Source organism: Equus asinus, chromosome 10, assembly GCF_041296235.1.
Source record: "Equus asinus isolate D_3611 breed Donkey chromosome 10, EquAss-T2T_v2, whole genome shotgun sequence".
Taxonomy (NCBI): Eukaryota; Metazoa; Chordata; class Mammalia; order Perissodactyla; family Equidae; genus Equus; species Equus asinus.
In genome coordinates, this window is record NC_091799.1 from 17,420,673 (window position 1) to 17,437,302 (window position 16,630).

At 49.6% G+C, this 16,630-nt stretch overlaps 1 protein-coding gene across 21 annotated transcripts in view; it reads right to left on the bottom strand.

Moving 5' to 3' along the window:
• Positions 1-1,057: 1,057 nt before the first annotated feature.
• ODF2 (outer dense fiber of sperm tails 2) overlaps positions 1,058-16,630 on the bottom strand; it is a 32,056-nt gene continuing 16,483 nt past the window's right edge. For 18 of the 21 annotated variants that reach the window (XM_070518626.1, XM_070518622.1, XM_044778643.2 and 15 more), the window contains 13 exons: positions 15,999-16,070; positions 14,531-14,602; positions 14,293-14,409; positions 13,410-13,595; positions 12,585-12,694; positions 10,814-10,949; positions 8,326-8,436; positions 8,064-8,168; positions 6,856-7,014; positions 5,450-5,550; positions 3,330-3,492; positions 2,762-2,887; positions 1,058-2,385 (listed from right to left, as the gene is read on the bottom strand). In XM_070518626.1, the coding sequence (XP_070374727.1) occupies positions 2,197-2,385; positions 2,762-2,887; positions 3,330-3,492; positions 5,450-5,550; positions 6,856-7,014; positions 8,064-8,168; positions 8,326-8,436; positions 10,814-10,949; positions 12,585-12,694; positions 13,410-13,595; positions 14,293-14,409; positions 14,531-14,602; positions 15,999-16,070 (1,647 nt within the window). In that variant the 3' untranslated portion in view covers positions 1,058-2,196. Of the gene's footprint in view, positions 2,386-2,761; positions 2,888-3,329; positions 3,493-5,449; positions 5,551-6,644; positions 7,015-8,063; positions 8,169-8,325; positions 8,437-10,813; positions 10,950-12,584; positions 12,695-13,409; positions 13,596-14,292; positions 14,410-14,530; positions 14,603-15,998; positions 16,071-16,630 lie in introns of those variants that run through there. The other 3 variants (XM_070518629.1, XM_070518630.1, XM_070518628.1) reach the window with 1 other exon arrangement.

Sequence of the window (16,630 nt, forward strand, 5' to 3'; positions counted from 1 at the left end):
AATGACTGCTAATGGGTATGGGTTTTATTTTGGGGTGATGAAAATGTTCTAGAATTAGATAATGGTAGTGATTGCACAACTTTGTGAATATACTAAAAAACCCACTGAATTATACACTTTAAAAGGGTGAATTTTATGGTATGTGAATTATATCTCAAAAATAAATCACAGATTCAACATTGTCTGGAGCCAGCTTTTGCTAGGACCCTTTAACTTTTGACCCTTCTTTTGCCCTCTGTTTGAGGTAGGAAAGATTCTCTCTGGGGTTTGAAGCAATATAAACATTTTTCATTTTTTATGAACTCTGGACTTTTTGTAGTAAAATACAAAGAAAAATAGAACATTGCTGGGAGCGTCTGAGCAGTGAGCTCCAGTGAGGCGCTTCCCATACCAGCACCATCAATAGCAGCGCCCTGTACTGAGGAGGTTTGTGTTAGTTCGACGAAAATAAGTTATACAGATATGTACACATAATGGTTAAGTTTGCCAACTGTCCTTTCTTGGGAAGGTCTTGCATACATTGTCAGTTAAGTCTGTTTACCTTAAGGATGTGAAAACAGGCTTGGTTTTGTGGCAATGGTAGCTGGTAGTTGTTTTTTCAATAACCTTCCTTGGCAAAATTAAAAGCTGGGGACTACAAATATCCCCAAATTGGAGGGGAAGGGGGTTTTCTGGCCATGAATCCAGACTCCTGGTTGGGGCCCATTGCCCTCGAGGACGTAGGGGAATTCTCTGGAGTTTTGGATTTGGGTTAGAGTCGTTGAAAGAGGACAGGACCACGGGCCGGGCCCCGTGGCCAAGTGGTTAACTTCACATGCTCTGCTTCGGTGGCCCAGGGTTTTGCAAGTTTGAATCCTGGGTGTGGACATGGCAACGCTCATCAAGCCATGCTGAGGCGACATCCCACATGCCACAACTGGGAGGACCCACAACTAAAATTATCCAACTATGTACCAGGGGGCTTTGGGAGAAAAAGGGAAAATAAAATCCTTAAAAAAATAAAAAAGAAGACAAGACTGGCTCACTCAGAAGGCCAATAGCAGCTGGAATGGAAAGGTTAGGGATCCGCACAGTACCAAATTTATTCTTTCTAAAGAATTTGTTGTTCTTTCTTTTAAATACAGGAAAATGTGAAGAGAACAAAAATAGCCCATAATCTTATCATTTAGAAACCAATTAACATTTTAAAAATAGTAATATATACACATCCCATCTTCCTCCTAACAGCTGAAGTGGTCTGCCTGCAAACACTGAGCCATGCCTTGCAAAGTGTGCTTCCTCCAGTCACCTCACAGGATTGTGTTGTGAAAGTGCAGAGAGCAGCAGCAACCCAGGCCAAGATGAAATGAAAAGCCTAATGTTCCACACAGGAAGTACTTCAAAATGTTTGCTGGCTCTCCTGCAGCATTTTACTTAATCATTTTTAGAAGAGGGATGGAGGTGGGCAAAGGAAATCATTCAATGGAGACTTAAATATTGATTATAAAAGCTTTTTGTAAAATGACACAAATATTTCAAGAATAAATGCATTCTATAGATACAAACCTGGCCAAGAGAAACAAAAATCAGTAAGATTGGGATTACACTTTTAAAAGGCCAACTGCACAGGAGCCCTTAAGTGTCTGCTGTGAAGTGCGTGGGGGCAAGTGGCCTCTTGGACACTCGGGCAGAAGAGGTGTCCACTGGGCTTGGGAAGGGAGCCTGGGGAAAACACTGTACCCATGAACTAAGGAAAACAGCAAGGGAACATGCTCCCAGCCCAGGAGGGGTGGTGCAGACCCCTGCTAATGGCTCCTGCTGGTTCAGGTCAGAGAAAACCCGAGAGAGAGACTTCTAAAAAGAGGAGGGATGTGAGGAGACTGGAGGAAAAAGTCCAGTCCAAACATTCTCTGGAGAAAGAATGGGCGAAGTCATGGTGAGTTAAAATCTGGTACCCTAACAGAAGCAGATTTAAGGCCTGTCAGGGTAATTAAAGACTTCCGCTAGGTGACTCTCCCAGAGAGGAGAGAACTAAGTGGTTCCTGCTTCATCCCCTGCTGCTTTAGGGACTTTTCTGGAGCCAGCAGCTAGGACAAGATCCTGAACACACTTCATCACTGGAAGAGAGAGGAAAACCCAGAGGCTTTGCAGGCTTGGCTTGGCAACTCCTCTGGCCCCATGGCATCAATCCGGGCTCCCGGCCCTCAACCGGCAGCCTTAGGTAGGAGGAGATCGGGAGCGGATGGGAGAGCTCGTCAGGTAGGTAGTGTAGGGACTGTCCCCAAACACGTTGGCATAGGATGACTTGAGGAATTGGACGTAGTTCTGCATGCTGCGGTTGGTGCTCTCCGACTGCTCCAGGCGATCCTTCAGGTCTTGCATCCGGCTCTGGTAGCGGCGCTCAGCCTGAGAGCAGAAACAGCATGGGCCAAGTGCGAAACATCGGCAGCCGAGCGAGGGGAAGGGCTATGGGGTTTCCTCCTGTAAATCTTCTAAACTTAGATCTGGTGATAACTGCACAACTCTGAATATACTAAAAACCACTGAGTTGTACAATTTAAATGAGTGAATTTTATAGTAGGTCAATTCTATCTTAACAAAGCTGTTAATAAAAAAAAAGGGATCTACCCGGGATAACCTGAAGGGATGGGAAATTGATTAGAGAAAAATAAAACCGTGTCATATTCATAAAGACAATATAACCCCTTGCGCTGCAGGCCCCAGGAAGCTAAAGTCTCAGTCCTCTCCCTCCACGCCTGTCCCCGCCCCCAGCCCGACTCACGTCGTCCCGGCTCCGCCGCAGCTGGCTGAGTTCAGTTTTGGTCCTGCTCAGCTGGGTCTCGAGGTCCAGGATTTTGTTCTGGGCTGCCCGCTCCTTGGAAACTGCATGCTCCTTGGTTTGTTCCATCTGCCAGGAACACAGAGACGTGGGGCTGGCTTACCTGACATAGGGGACACCTGGCAAAGAGCAGGTGGGGCCACTCCCACGATCTGGCCTCCCAGACAGCACTTGTACATGGCTGTGGAGACCTCTCTGGAGTCTGAGGGCAGGAGCTAAGTGTGGGGACAACTTCTGCAACCCAGCTTTACTGGCCCTTTCCCGACGCCCCGTAAGTCATCACCTCAGACTTGGTAAACCTGTCTGAGTCCCACGCAGGCAACAATTAAATGAGCAATCATGAATAAAGTGCCAAGTCCTTTACAAGAATTGCTCATTCGATCCATATGACGAATTCATTAGGCAGGTACTACTACCATATACCTGTTTTTCTGGCGGGGAAATAGGCTTGGAGAGATTAGGTAATTTGCTCAAGGTCACAGAGCTAGTTAGTAATGGCATTGAGACTGACCTGCCTCTGAGCGTCTTCAATGGCGCTCTCCAGCTGCCTCGCCAGGCTCCCACATTCCCGTGTCTTCTCCTCCAGCCGCAGCTGGGACTGGTGGATTGCCTCCTCCCTCTTGGCAATCACCTGTAGGAACTCGATATTCTGGGCACTGGTCGCCTCCAGTTTCCTAGGTGAGAGCACTCAATCAGATCCTGCTCATGCCCTACCTGTCCTGTTCCGCCCCACCAAGGGGCTGCCAGCCACCCCTCGGCCGGGGCTTCAGCACGCCGACAATCTCCAAGGAGCCACAGGAATGAACTAAAGAAATCTGCTGATCAGCAAGGCGGCAAGAACAGTGCAACTGGAGCAGCAGTTCGAGAACTGTATGAAGAGTGGGAAAAGCAAGCACAGGCTGACCATGGGCTGTGCTAAGCGTGCGTATCATCACACGTCATACGGCAGCTTGCAGCTCAGAAGGTGGGTTCTGTTATCATCCCCACTTTACAGGGGAAGAAACCGAGCCTCAGAGGTGAAGTCATTGGCCCCAACTCAGCACAGCTGGCAAGTCTGTCACTGATACCCATGTCCTCAACTTTTTCTGGTGACTGCTGCCTCCCTCAGAGATTTGAGCTGGACCATTCAACATCTTATATGAACAGGTGTGAGACAGCAGTGACCATCCCAGTGTGCACACACCGTCCCCACTGCACTTCCAGAACACCTTCAATCTAAGGAGCTCTCCAAGTCCTGCTGAATCCAGCTGCATCTTTGAGGCCAGCAGAGCAGAGCAGAGGTGGAGCCCGGAAGACTACCTGGTTCAAGTCCCTGCCTGCATGAGCCACTTGGGGCAGTGACAGCCTCCTAGAGCCTCAGGCCTTTCATCTCTGAAACTAAGGCTCCAGCCCTCATTTTATAGATGCTAAAAGCTTTGGAGGATGACAGTCAGGGGTCTAAGTTGCAGCTTTGCCAGCCAGCTGTGTGACCTTGGGCAAGTCACTCAACCTCTCCACAAGCTCAGTCTCCTCACATTTAAAATTAGGATGGGGCCGGCTTGGTGGTGCAGTGGTTAAGTGTGCATGTTCTGCTTTGATGGTCCAGGGTTCACCGGTTCACATCCTGGGTATGCACATGGCACCGCTTAGCAAGCCATGCTGTGGTAGGCGTCCCACATATAAAGTAGAGGAAGATGGGCACAGATGTTAGCGCAGGGCCAGCCTTCCTCAGCAACAAAAAAAGTAAAATTGGGATAATACTAACTAATATACACTAACTATGTTGTGCCTTTTTGTATGCAGGTAATGTGCTAAGCCTTTTGAGAATTATCTTGAAGACTCACAATAACCCCAGGAGCGAGGATACCCCTACCTGGATCCCTTTCTCAAAATGAGTAAAAGATGGAGCCAGCCCCGTGGCCGAGTGGTTAAGTTTGCACGCTCCGCTGCAGGCGGCCCAGTGTTTCGCCAGTTCGAATTCTGGGTGCGGACATGGCACTACTCATCAGGCCACGGTGAGGTGGCATCCCACATGCCACAACTAGAAGGACCCACAACTAAGAATATATAACTATGTACCGGGGGGCTCTGGGGAGAAAAAGGAAGAAAATAAAATCTTAAAAAAAAAAATGAGTAAAAGAGGTTCCAAAGGGTTAAATGATTTGCTCAAGAGCACAATGCAGGTTAAGTGGCAAAGCCGGGACCCAAGGCCAGGGCTTCTGATTCCAAAAGGTGTACTCTTCCCCTCTGACTACCTCCAATAGTCCGTAAGTAACAGAGTATGATCAGATCAGAAACATCTTGGGGAAGGATGACCAGGAACAAAGAGCAGAATGGGGGAATGTCCCCCACCGCAGCATGTGGCCCCGCTGGTTTGCTTGGACGAAGTGTGCCTTTCTGACAGGTGGTGCCTATGGGTGCTCTGATCGTGACCACACTGTTATGGAGTGTCCCCCTAGCCGAGAGACCACCTTCCTCTCTCCCACAATGGTTACCACTGCAATGGAAGCAACTTCTCCTCTGAGGTCTGCCTAGTACCCTCCAGGGCCTTGGGTCCCTCAAACACTTCTGCATACCAAGCCCAAAGCAGCTAAGTGGCGGAAAGTCTCAGGTCCTAGGAAGAGGACAGAGATGGGACCAAGTGCCTCTAACCTCTCCAGTTCATCCACCTTCAGACTCAGCTGTTTATTTTCCTTCTGGGAAGCCTGATGTTTCTCTCTCGCCATCTCCAGCTTGTCCCCCTGATGTTCGATCTAAAATGACAGGAACACAGACCAGTTTATGAAAGAACTTCCCAGTACAGCCCTCCCTTCTCCCTATGACCTGTCATCCACACCCAGGAAAGAGGCACGCTGCCCTCAGCAGGCGTCCAAGTCTCAACACACAACCTGGAGGAGAGAGCCGAGCAGGGACAGGTGAAGCCCAGCTCCCAGGGCTGAAGGCTTTCCCGCACCGAGAGAAGCCAGGTTTCATCCTGAAGAACCACGACGATGCTTTCATGATCAGGAGAGGCCACTCAGTGGGATCCGGGGCAGGCATGAGAAGGCAGAGGCAGATGGCGGGCCTGACTGGCCCACATGATCTACCACAGGGCTTTACCAATTACCTTGTTGGTACCACTGACTTCATTCTCCCCTTAACTGGAGGCAAGTGCAGGCACAGGAACAAGAATCTACCCAGGCTTTCAGGCTGGCAAGCTTGAGAAGTTATCCAGAGGGGTGCTTTACGTCGAAGCCTCAGATACCAGGGGTTGAAAAGCTGAGAACACTCAGGTTCGGGAGAAGGCAGGCAATTTAAGAGCACTGAGAACACGGGCTTGGGAAGCAGACAGAGCTGGCTGGGTTCCAATCCCTGTTTACTGTTAGCTCTGTAACCTCAGGAAATTACTTCTCCCCTCTATGCCTGGACTGCTTTCTGTAAAATGGGGAAACTAATACACCTCACCAAGTTCCTGGGAGAATTGAAGAGAGAATGCCAGAGCACAGAGCATGTGCTCAAAAAATGGGAGCTGCTTTGACTATTATTACAAGGAAGCAGGTCAAGAGAGGGGAAGGGCCTTGCCCAAGGTCACACTGCAAATGAGAGGTAATTTCTTAGGCACCATTGGCATGGTTCCAGTAACCCAGAGGCAGACTGCTTCCGGGAGAATGGGGACCCTCTTTCAGGACAGAATCTCAGGCAATGGTCTGTTAAGAGTAAGGAAAGGCAGCTAAAGCAAGAGAAAGATGGAAAAAAAGAAAACCTATGGCTCAGTGTCTGCAGCAGAGAGTGAAGGACCGAGGCAGGCAGGGACCTGGAGCCCTGGGGGGCGGGGCAAGAGCAGGAGGGCCCAACAACTCCAGTCGAGTGACGGCTCCTATAACTACAATCACTTGGTGCAAACACGAGGCATTTGGCACACCAGACTTTTATTTCACAGCACTGATGATAGCTCACTCCTTTCAGAAAGCGGCAGCCAAGAAAAAGGAAGTGGTCCTCCCTTGGGGGTGTGCGGCTCATCTTGGTAAGCGGGCCCCTGCTCGGGCCAGGTCGTGGGACCCTTTCTGCCAGTCCCTTACCCGGCTGCGCAGGTCTGATATGATGGCTGTGAGGTCGATGTTCTTCCTCTCATAGCCCTGCAGCTGGTCTTGGCACTCTGCGAGCTTAGCCTCCGTGATCTTGAGGATGTCAGGTAGCTGCTGCAGGTCAGCCAGCTGGGACTGGAACTGCCTACGTGCCTGGAGTGGGGGAGAAAAGCCCACCGTTGGGAAGGGCCCAGTTGCTGAAGGGGCCAGGCGGAGTCCTTTGGAGGTAGGGCAGGGCCACCCTCCTCCCCTGAAGAGGATCTTGCGAGATCCACAGGCAGAAGTACCACCTGCCCTCCCCACAGGCCACCAAGAGTGTCCAGCTGCTCTCTGGGAGGACACACTTGGTCTTGACTTGCCACTTCAGCCTGCCACTCTAGTCACCTAATAACATGGCAACCACATAGCAAACACCAGGACCCAGGCATTGTGCTGAGGGCTCTCTGAATTACTCATTTAATTCATACAACAACCTACTAAGTAGGTGCTGTCGTTCCCATATAAGGACACTAAGGATCAAAGGATCATTTGCCCAAGGTCACTCAGCTAGAAACTGGTAAAGCCAGGGTCAAAGTCTGGTCTAACCCCAAAGCCCCTAGGAAAGCAATCACCATGCTGTAGGTCAGAGGGAAGGCAAAAACACTCTGGTCCTCATCCACCTTGTAATCACAAGGATTCTGAGTACTAGAGAGGGACAGTGACTTGCCCAAGGTTATGTAACACATTAGTGGCTGAGCCTGGACTCAATACATCTCCAACGTTACTATTAAGATGATCCTGTTGCTTCTACACAGCCAAGCCATCTCTAGAAGAATAGGCTCTTTGGGGAAGGGGACAGGAGGCATTCTTTTTGGTTGGCACAAAATAAAGCCACCACACGGAATGAAATACACACACCTAAGACCTGGCAAACTGTGAATTTGAATCCACTTGGATGCTCCAAGTAGGAGAGTTTTTTTTTTAGGAAATTGGAGAAAGAAGAAAACCAGGAGGGAAAAAGGGATGAAGAAGAAGCATGAGAGAGAGAAGAGAGGAGACAAGAAAGGAGAAGGCATGTACACAGTAGAGTGGACCAGCCCAGCAGTGAGACAGGTTGTTAATCTTTCTCGTCCACATCAGGAGGGTCAAAGGCAAACAAGAGAGACAGACTGATGGACATGGAACTGGGGGTGGGAGGGGAGAGCAAGGAAGGGGAGTAGTACCGCTTCAATCTCTTTGTTCATCTCATCTTTAAGGATCTTGTTCTCTTTGTCACAGCGTTCCAGCTGGGCAGCCACCTCATCAGCCTCCAATCTGGTCTTCATCACCTGTGGACCAACAAGGATGAGGCCGTCTCAGGCAGAGCCAAGTTTTGGTGAAAAACACCTTTCATGCCCCACCCTTCCTGGGAAAGGCCTCGTGGCTAATCTGCCAGTTTGCTGGGAGGTGCTGCCCCGGCAGGGCTGCAGCCCCTGAGAGGCCTACCTGACTCTTATAGTTGTCAATCATCCCCTCATAGTTCTTCACCGACGCCTTCAGCTGCTGGACCTCAACGTGGGCTTGATTGAGTTTGTCCTCCATCGGGGCGAAGCTAGCCTGGAAGGAGTGGCTCGTGAGTAAGCAACAGGAAGGTTCTGGAGCAGGCTGCCGTCCCACCCTCAGCTCCAACTCCAAGGGGCCAGCAAAGGGAAGCCCCACCTACTCAAACCCATGCCAGCAGTCTTCCTTGCACAAGGGCAAGATTCCTAACATGACCAACTCAGGTGACGACAGAGGCAAATAAGTGGCTCCTGTGTTTTCTTGTTCTTACTACAAAAGCCATACAGAATCAATACAGAAAATGGAGATAAGACTAAGAAAAATGATTCATGATATGTGACGCCTTCGTATATGGTTATACATCAATAGCTGAGTCGACACTCTAATTTCTTCACCAAGAGCAGAATTACATTGTACTTACTGCTTTGCAACATACTTTTTCAAGGAACAATTATGTTGTGAACTACTTCGCAAGTCAATAAATGTCTTCCTACAACCCAAATGCCCTCCTTAGTGGATGGGACAAAATAAATCATGGTCTCTCAATAAAATAATAAGCAGTCATTTGAAAGAGATAAAGCTAAAAAGCAACTGACCTAAAAAGATATCCAAGAAATATGGTTGAATGAGAAAAGCAAGTTGCAGAATAATGGATGGATGAATGGGCATGTATGTGTTTGAATATGTATGTTAGTATCTGGGGAAAAAACTGGAAAAATACACATCAACAGTTAAAAGAGACCTTCACTGCTACATCACATTTCTGTAATGTTTTAAGCTTTTACTATGAGCATATTTTACCTTTGTAATGATAATATCTAAGAAAATGCATTTTTTTTTTTTTTTTTTTGCGGAAGATTAGCCCTGAGCTAACATCTGCTGCCAATCCTCCTCTTTTTGCTGAGGAAGACTGGCCCTGAGCTAACATCTGTGCCCATCTTCCTCTACTTTATATGTGGGACGCCTACCACAGCATGGTCTTCCAAGCAGTGCCATGTCCGCACCTGGGATCTGAACTGGTGAACCCCAGGCTGCCGAAGCGGAAGGTGCGCACTTAACCGCTGCACTACCAAGCAGGTCCCGAAAATGCGCTTCTACAAACATTGTTTTGAACGGCCACACTGAATAACAGTACACGGATATACCACACTGGAACCAAGCCCCTGACCCATTATTAGACTTGGAGGTCGTCTCTCATTCATCCAACAACTGCATTACAACAAAGGAGATACTCTGACACCCCTACCAGAGTGGCTCAAATGAAAATGACTGACAATACCAAGTGTTGCCGAGGAGATAGGGAGCAACCGTTCACTCTCGCATACTCTTGATGGGAGTATCAGTTTGTACAACTACTTTATTGCATGGTAACATCTCCCAAAGCTGAACTTATGCACACCACCCGATGACTTGGCAAATCTATCTCAAGGTGTACAACCTGTAAAAATACACCAATTATGTGCACCGAAAAATATACAAAAATGTTCTACGACCCAAATGTCCATCAACAGTAGAATGGATAAATATATCGTGGCTTATTCATACAATGGCATACTGTACAGCATTGAGAATGAATAAACTGCCACACACAACATGGCTAACTTGCACCAACATGATGCTGAGGAAAAGCCAGGCACAACGTTCACAAACAGGCAACCGATCTGTGGTGATAGATAGAAGTCAGCCTGACGGTCGCCTCTGCACAGGGTGTCTATAACCAGGCAAGGTCTCTGGGGTGCTGGTAAGGTTTGATCAGGCAGACTGATGGACAAAGTATGTTCATTTTGTGTACCTTCCTGTATGTTACACTTCCTTAAAATCAAGCATAACAAACAAAAATCTGTAAAAAAAATACACCTAGATATTACTGCCAGATCAGTTAAAAACCAAGCTCAAATCCGGCTCTGAAATGTCAACCTCAGGTCAGGTCCTCTCGCCCCTGGCATGCTGGGAGGGTGTATAGCAAGTGGTTAAGAGCTAGCTCCACAGTCCGACTTGGGTTCAAATCCCAACTCCAACACTTCCAAGGGCAAAATCTTGGCAAGAAACTCGACCTTTCTCTAGGCCTCAGCTTCCTTATTCCATAAAGTATTGGGAGGCTGGGAGGTTCAAGTGAGAATTAGTGCATGTGAAGGGGCCAGCAGTTGCCCGGGAAAGTCAACATTAAGCTCGAGGTCAGGTCTGTTTCACAAGCACAGGCTGAGCGTGTCATGTTGAGCACTGCACGTGCATCACCACATTCTCACAAGGGCCTCATTTCCTCCTGGTAAGGAACTGGGCCTTTCTGGCTTCAGAGCACGCCCTCTCCATCACGCTGCTGCCTCCAGACCCTCTGAAGATCCTCGTGGGTCACCTCTGGGACCCAACCAGGACTGGCCAGCCATCAGCCTCCTGCTCTCCACCCCACTGTCCCGGGCCCGGCTGCCACACAGACCTTCAGCCTCTCGTTCTCTAGCTTGAATGCAGAATATTCGGCAGTCTGCCGGTGGAGTCTCTCCACCAGGCTGTCCCGGTCTTCCCGCATCTTCTCCTCCAAGGTTTGTTGTTGGTTTACAAGATCTGTCACCCGGCTGGAAGGTCACCAAGCGAAAGCAGAGAGAATCAATACACAGGTTCTGAGGAGCCAGGCTCTTTGTGTGGAACAGGGACAAAAGTTCCTCCCCAGGTCACGTCCCTCCTCTTGGCACCCTGCCTGCTCCCTGGTCTCCCCCCGAGAAGCAGCTGCTCTGCCTGTCCTGGCATCGCTGCTGCGGCATTCCCACGCACCCCGTCTCTTATAACAGCCTCTAAGATTTGTCTCCCACACCACCCCCTCTGAAAGTCTGCTCCACTCTGATCCTCCCATGAGGCCAAGACACTCCCTGAAGATGAGCACCAGACGCATGGGCCCTCCCCAACTCCCCGCGGTGCCTTGCGGATCTCTTCGTCCACCACGTCTTGAGGTTGGGAAAGAACTCCAGGCTGGGTGGTCAGGGACACCCCTAGGCATTCCTCTCCCTCAGGCACACATCACAGTGGGGTTCTGTCTCTCCCAGGTGAGGGCAGGTGCCAGGAGCAGTAAAAAGACAAATGCATCCCGTCACTCAGCAGGGCTATAATCCTCCAGTGGCCTGAGAGGAGCATGGGGGCTACAGATGCTTGTCTATCTTGACCACAGACCCAACACAGAACTTTTACACACTGTTTGCTCTCAGTATGGATCAGTTATAGTTCATCCAGCACATATTTACTGAGCACTGACTAGGCCCAAGCAAACACATCATGTTGTTTTACCTGGCAAACTCCTACTCACCCTTAAAAACCCAGTTCAGAGTTCCTTCCTCAGGGCATCTCTTCCCCAATCTCCTGCATCCACCATACATCCTTCTACCTTAATCACCTGTTTTCTCCCACTAGACTCTGAGGACAGCGCCTGGCATAGGGCCTGGCACATAGCAGGTTCTCATGTTGTTTGCTTGCCAAATTGAGTTGAATATAGCAAGAGCCACTGGCTCAGGGAAGACCTTCCTGACCTGGGGACGAAGTGAGCTCCCTGTGAGCTGCCCTCAGCCCAGGGAGTCCAGGTCTCTGTAGCCTCATCCCCTCTACCAGAGTCCAGGGTTAGCTCCCTGAGGGCAGGGGGCGCATGTGTCCTTTTACTGCTGCAATCCTGAGGGCCAGCACAGAGCCTGGTATCTAGTAGATGCTCAATAAGTATTTTTAAGTGAATGAACATGTGAATACAGCTGACAGTGAGAATGTTCACCAGTGGCAAGAAGAGTGAGTTCAGTCACCCGCAACTTGAGGCCACTTTTGCCCCCCAGTCCCAGGCCACACCTCTGACCTACTGACTCGTGGGCAAAACAACAGAGAGAAGATGACACAGGGGTCACCAGCTGCTCCGTTCCTCATGCTGTGCAGACTGGGACCCAGTTCAGGCCTAGGCGCTGGAGCCAGGCCCAGCCCTCTGACCAGAGAAGCCTAGCTCCTCCACAGTGCCTGCTCGGGGTAGGACCCCGGGGCTGGGACTGGAGCCTGCACCCCAGCCCCAACCAGGAAGCCCAGCTCAGGGCCATCCAGATTTCAGGCCAGTGCAGCCCTTGACCAGGGGTGACCAAACAGCAGCCGCGTGAGCAACATGGCCTGCCTTAGGGAGCTGGGCTCCGTCCACGCGCACACCCACTTCCCTCCATCGGCCCACACGCCCTCTCCTAACACAGACATACTCATTCAGGACGATGATTTCCAGCTCGAGGTCTCCCTTGTCTTTCACAACTTGGTTGTAGCGGCTCCTCCATGATTCCAGAGTGGATAAAGCTTCTGCGACATAAAGATCCTGAGAACACAGACAACAGAGTCCATCAGCCTGCTGTCAGCTCTGAGGCCAAGGAGCTGGAGCCTGGGTCACCCTGGACGATCCCACACCCTGATAACTTAAACCTCACTCCTGCGATCCCTTTCTAGAGAGCATCGAGAGTGACAGTGGGAGCCCAGCTGTTGCTTCTGGATTTCCAGCAATTTCTAGATTTACATGCATCCTGTTTGTAAATCCTTCCTTAACCATCATTTCCACCCACAATTTCTTTTTTTTCCAAAAATTTTATTTTTCCTTTTTCTCCCCAAAGCCCCCCAGTACATAGTTGTGTATTTTTAGTTGTGGGTCCTTCTAGTTGTGGCATGTGGGACACTGCCTCAGCATGGCTTGATGAGCAATGCCACATCTGCGCCCAGGATCCCAACCAGCGAAACCCTGGGGCCCAAAGCAGACTGCGCAAACTTAACCACTCCACCATGGGGCCGGCCCCCTACCCACAATATTGACCTACAAACCTTCCCATCATCTCCAGCCACCCACCCCATTACCATCCTTTTACCCATCTAATCCCACTCCACCCAGCCACCCAGCCCACCAGCCCCTTCACCCTTTCCACTCCTGTCATCCTTCCATTCACCCACCCAAACTACCTCCCCCTATCCCCCCCCCACCTATTTACCACCACTGCACCCCCACCTCCACCGTTGGCCAGCCCTCCACAGGGAAGGCCTGCTACCTTGTCAGCAAGTTGCACGTGCAGCTGCTCAGCATACTCCTCGCTCTTCTCAGCTCGTTCCTTCTGGGCTCGGATGGCCTTCTTCAAGGCCTCTTTGTCTCGGTCTCCTTTTTGCTTCATTTCCTTCAACTGCTCCATGATGGCCTCCACTTCCGCCTTGTGCTGGTTCCCACTGCGCTCCAGGTTCTGGAGGAGAGGGCCGGGGAGCAGATCAGGGGAGGCAGACAGGCATGAGGAGAGGAGAGGCAAGAAAGGCCAGAGGAAAGCAGGGCAGAGAGTAAAGGGGAGAGAGGGAGAAATAGGGACCAGCGAGAAGCAGGAATGAGGGAGAGGGAGAGAGAAAATGGGTCACCAACTGTGTGGGGGGTTAGGGCTCCCCTAAGGTAGACCAGAGATGAAGGCCCTTCCTAGCTCCACACAGCACCTCTCTGGATTGCTGAACCCATCGGGCCCTAATATTCGGGTAAGATTCTTCTGGAATCCTTCCTCGAACTCCCAGCAGAGTGGTCAGAGATAGCCCTCAGCCACTCAGCAGAGCTGTGACCTCAGAGGGCCCCTGGCTCACAGATATAAGCAGCATTTGAGACCATCCTCTCCCCATGGGTAGTTAGGACAACTGAGGGCCTAAGAGATGAACTGATTGGCTCAGGGGCATGGCACTCAACCCAGTCACTGCTGGGAGGGACATCCAGACCTCCAGGGTCTCTGTCCACCCTTCTTGCCACTGTCCCAGAGTCTCTCTGAAGTATGAGTGGTTTGGCAGCAACTGCCCCAGAAACCTTTGAGGCAAAGCCTTCCTGAGTGTGACGGCCTGGTCAGGCCATCACTCTTGGACCGCCAGGCCCCTGCCCCCTCCTTCCCCACCTGTGGGACCAGCAGGTACCTTGATCTGCATGCATAGGCGACTGTTCTCTGCCTCTTTGCACCGAAGCTGTGCCTGCAAATGCCCACGCATGGACTCCATGGACTTAGAAAGCTCAGATGCTGTCTTTGCTTGAGCCTGTAGAGAGATGGAGAAAGTGACAGAGCCAGGATGTGAAGCCAGCTTTCCAATTCCAGAGCACACTCTACCCGCGACGCTCTACCGGCTCATAAAAAGGAGCAAGGGTCAGGGATGGTACCTTCTCACACTGTATTTCCTGGAGGAGCTCTTCCACCTCCTTGTCCTTGTCTTGCAGCAGTAACAGCAGGCGCTGGAGGGAACGTACACCGTCATGAGCTCCCTGGGAGGGGCGAGGAGGCCCAGCCCAGAGAGGAGAGACACTCCTGTGAGTGCCTGGCCACTGGGGCCCAAGGTCTCAGATACACTGGCCCATGTCACAGAGACCCTGGCAGGAAGCACCTAACACTGTATTAAAATTTTTTTAAACAATAAACATGTATTTATTTTGCAATTTAAAATAAAGTACCATTAAGTGGAGAAAACATTGAAAAACACTTAAGAATCCCCACAATCCCCCACTCAGATAGAAGCAATGTTAATACACATTCCAAGTCACATGTATATTTCGTTCCCTAACCTACAATTCCACAACATTTACCATCATGTGACTAAAACTTCTACATCTTTTTTTTTTTTTTTTTGGCAGGGGAAGAGTCACCCTAAGCTAACATCTGTTGCCAATCTTCCTCCATTTTTCTTCGTTCCCCCCAACCCCCACAAAGCCCCAGTACATAGTTGTGCATAGTTGTAAAATTCTTCTGGTTCTTCCATGTGAGCCGCCGCCACGTCATGGCTACCGACAGACAAGTGGTGTGGTTCTGTACCAGGATACTGAACCTGGGCCGCTGAAGCAGAGTGCACAGAACTTTAACTGCTAGGCCATCAGGGCTGGCTCTAAATCTTCTACATTTTTTGAAACAGCAGCTTAATGTTTCAACTCACTGATGTATCATAATTTAACAAGCCCTCTGGAGCTGGGAATGCAGGTTTAGGCATTAGCTCCATTGCTGCTGGATCTGCCACAGCAATGTTTGGCCAGGCATAGAGGGCCAGGGCCCAAGCCTTGGGAACGTGGCCTCCATCTTTCTCTCTCTTGGAGACTCAGAACCTCCCTTGCATTCATACAGCAAAGCCTCCAAAAGGTCTTGGAGTTAAGAAACCTATTCAACTTTTGTTCAGGCTAGCCAGTAGTTTCCCAAATTTATTTGGCCATGGATCACTCTCCTTTTTTGTCTCTTGCACCCATTCACATCTTGAAGAACTTAGGGTTCCATGGAATAGACTTTGGAACATGCTGACTTTGGAGAGATTTCTAGAATTAGAATTCTTGATCAAAAATTCTGTACTTTTTGATGGCTTTTAATCCATAATACAAATAAGGAAATGTAGGTAACAGACTTTGATGGTTTATGAATCCATCATCACCATCCCTCATGCTGGTGTCCAACTTGGTGGTTCAGGCTCTCAAGTGATCAACTAGACAAGCCCAGTGGAGCAGGCGGGACAGGGGACATCAGCCCATAGATCACGAAACTAAGACCCAAAGAAATGTCAGAGCAGGGCCCGCGCCCTCCTGCCTCCATTCAGCACCGGCACGCTTTGTTGTCTGGAACCCCCTAGAGCCGGCAGGGGGCGCATTCTGTTACCGCTTTCTCTGTGTCCGCCTCCGCCAGCCGTTTCAGTAATGCTCCTTGTTGTTCCATTAGCCTTTCGGAATCCTTCAAGGGAAGGCAAAGGGAAGGCCAAGTCATTAAGCAATAAACCCAGATGTTACATCCTATTGATTCTTCTCCTTTCCCCAAAATTATATTTCTATAGAAGTACTAAATAAATTATATTCTCATTATAAAATACTTAGTGAACACCAACACAACTGAGGTTCCCCTCACCCCCACCTCCAAACACCCCCCCACTGTTACTAATTTGAAGAGTGTTCTGACCATCCTTTCTCCATGCTTGTGTATACAGCTACACCTAGAAAAATATCTTTTAGGGGATGGGGGAGTGGGAAGGGATTACTATGTAATTTTACAAAATGATATCATATTGTACTTTTTGCTGTAACTTAATTTTTTATTATTACTTATTATTATTTTTTTTTAAAGATTGACACCTGAGCTAACATCTGTTGCTAATCGTTTTTTTTTGCTTCTTCTTCTTTTTCTCCCCAAAGCCCTCTAGTACATAGTTGTATATTCTAGTTGTAGGTCCTTCTGGCTGTGCTGTGTGGGACGCCACCTCAGCATGGCCTGACGAGTGGTGCCATGTCCTTGCCCAG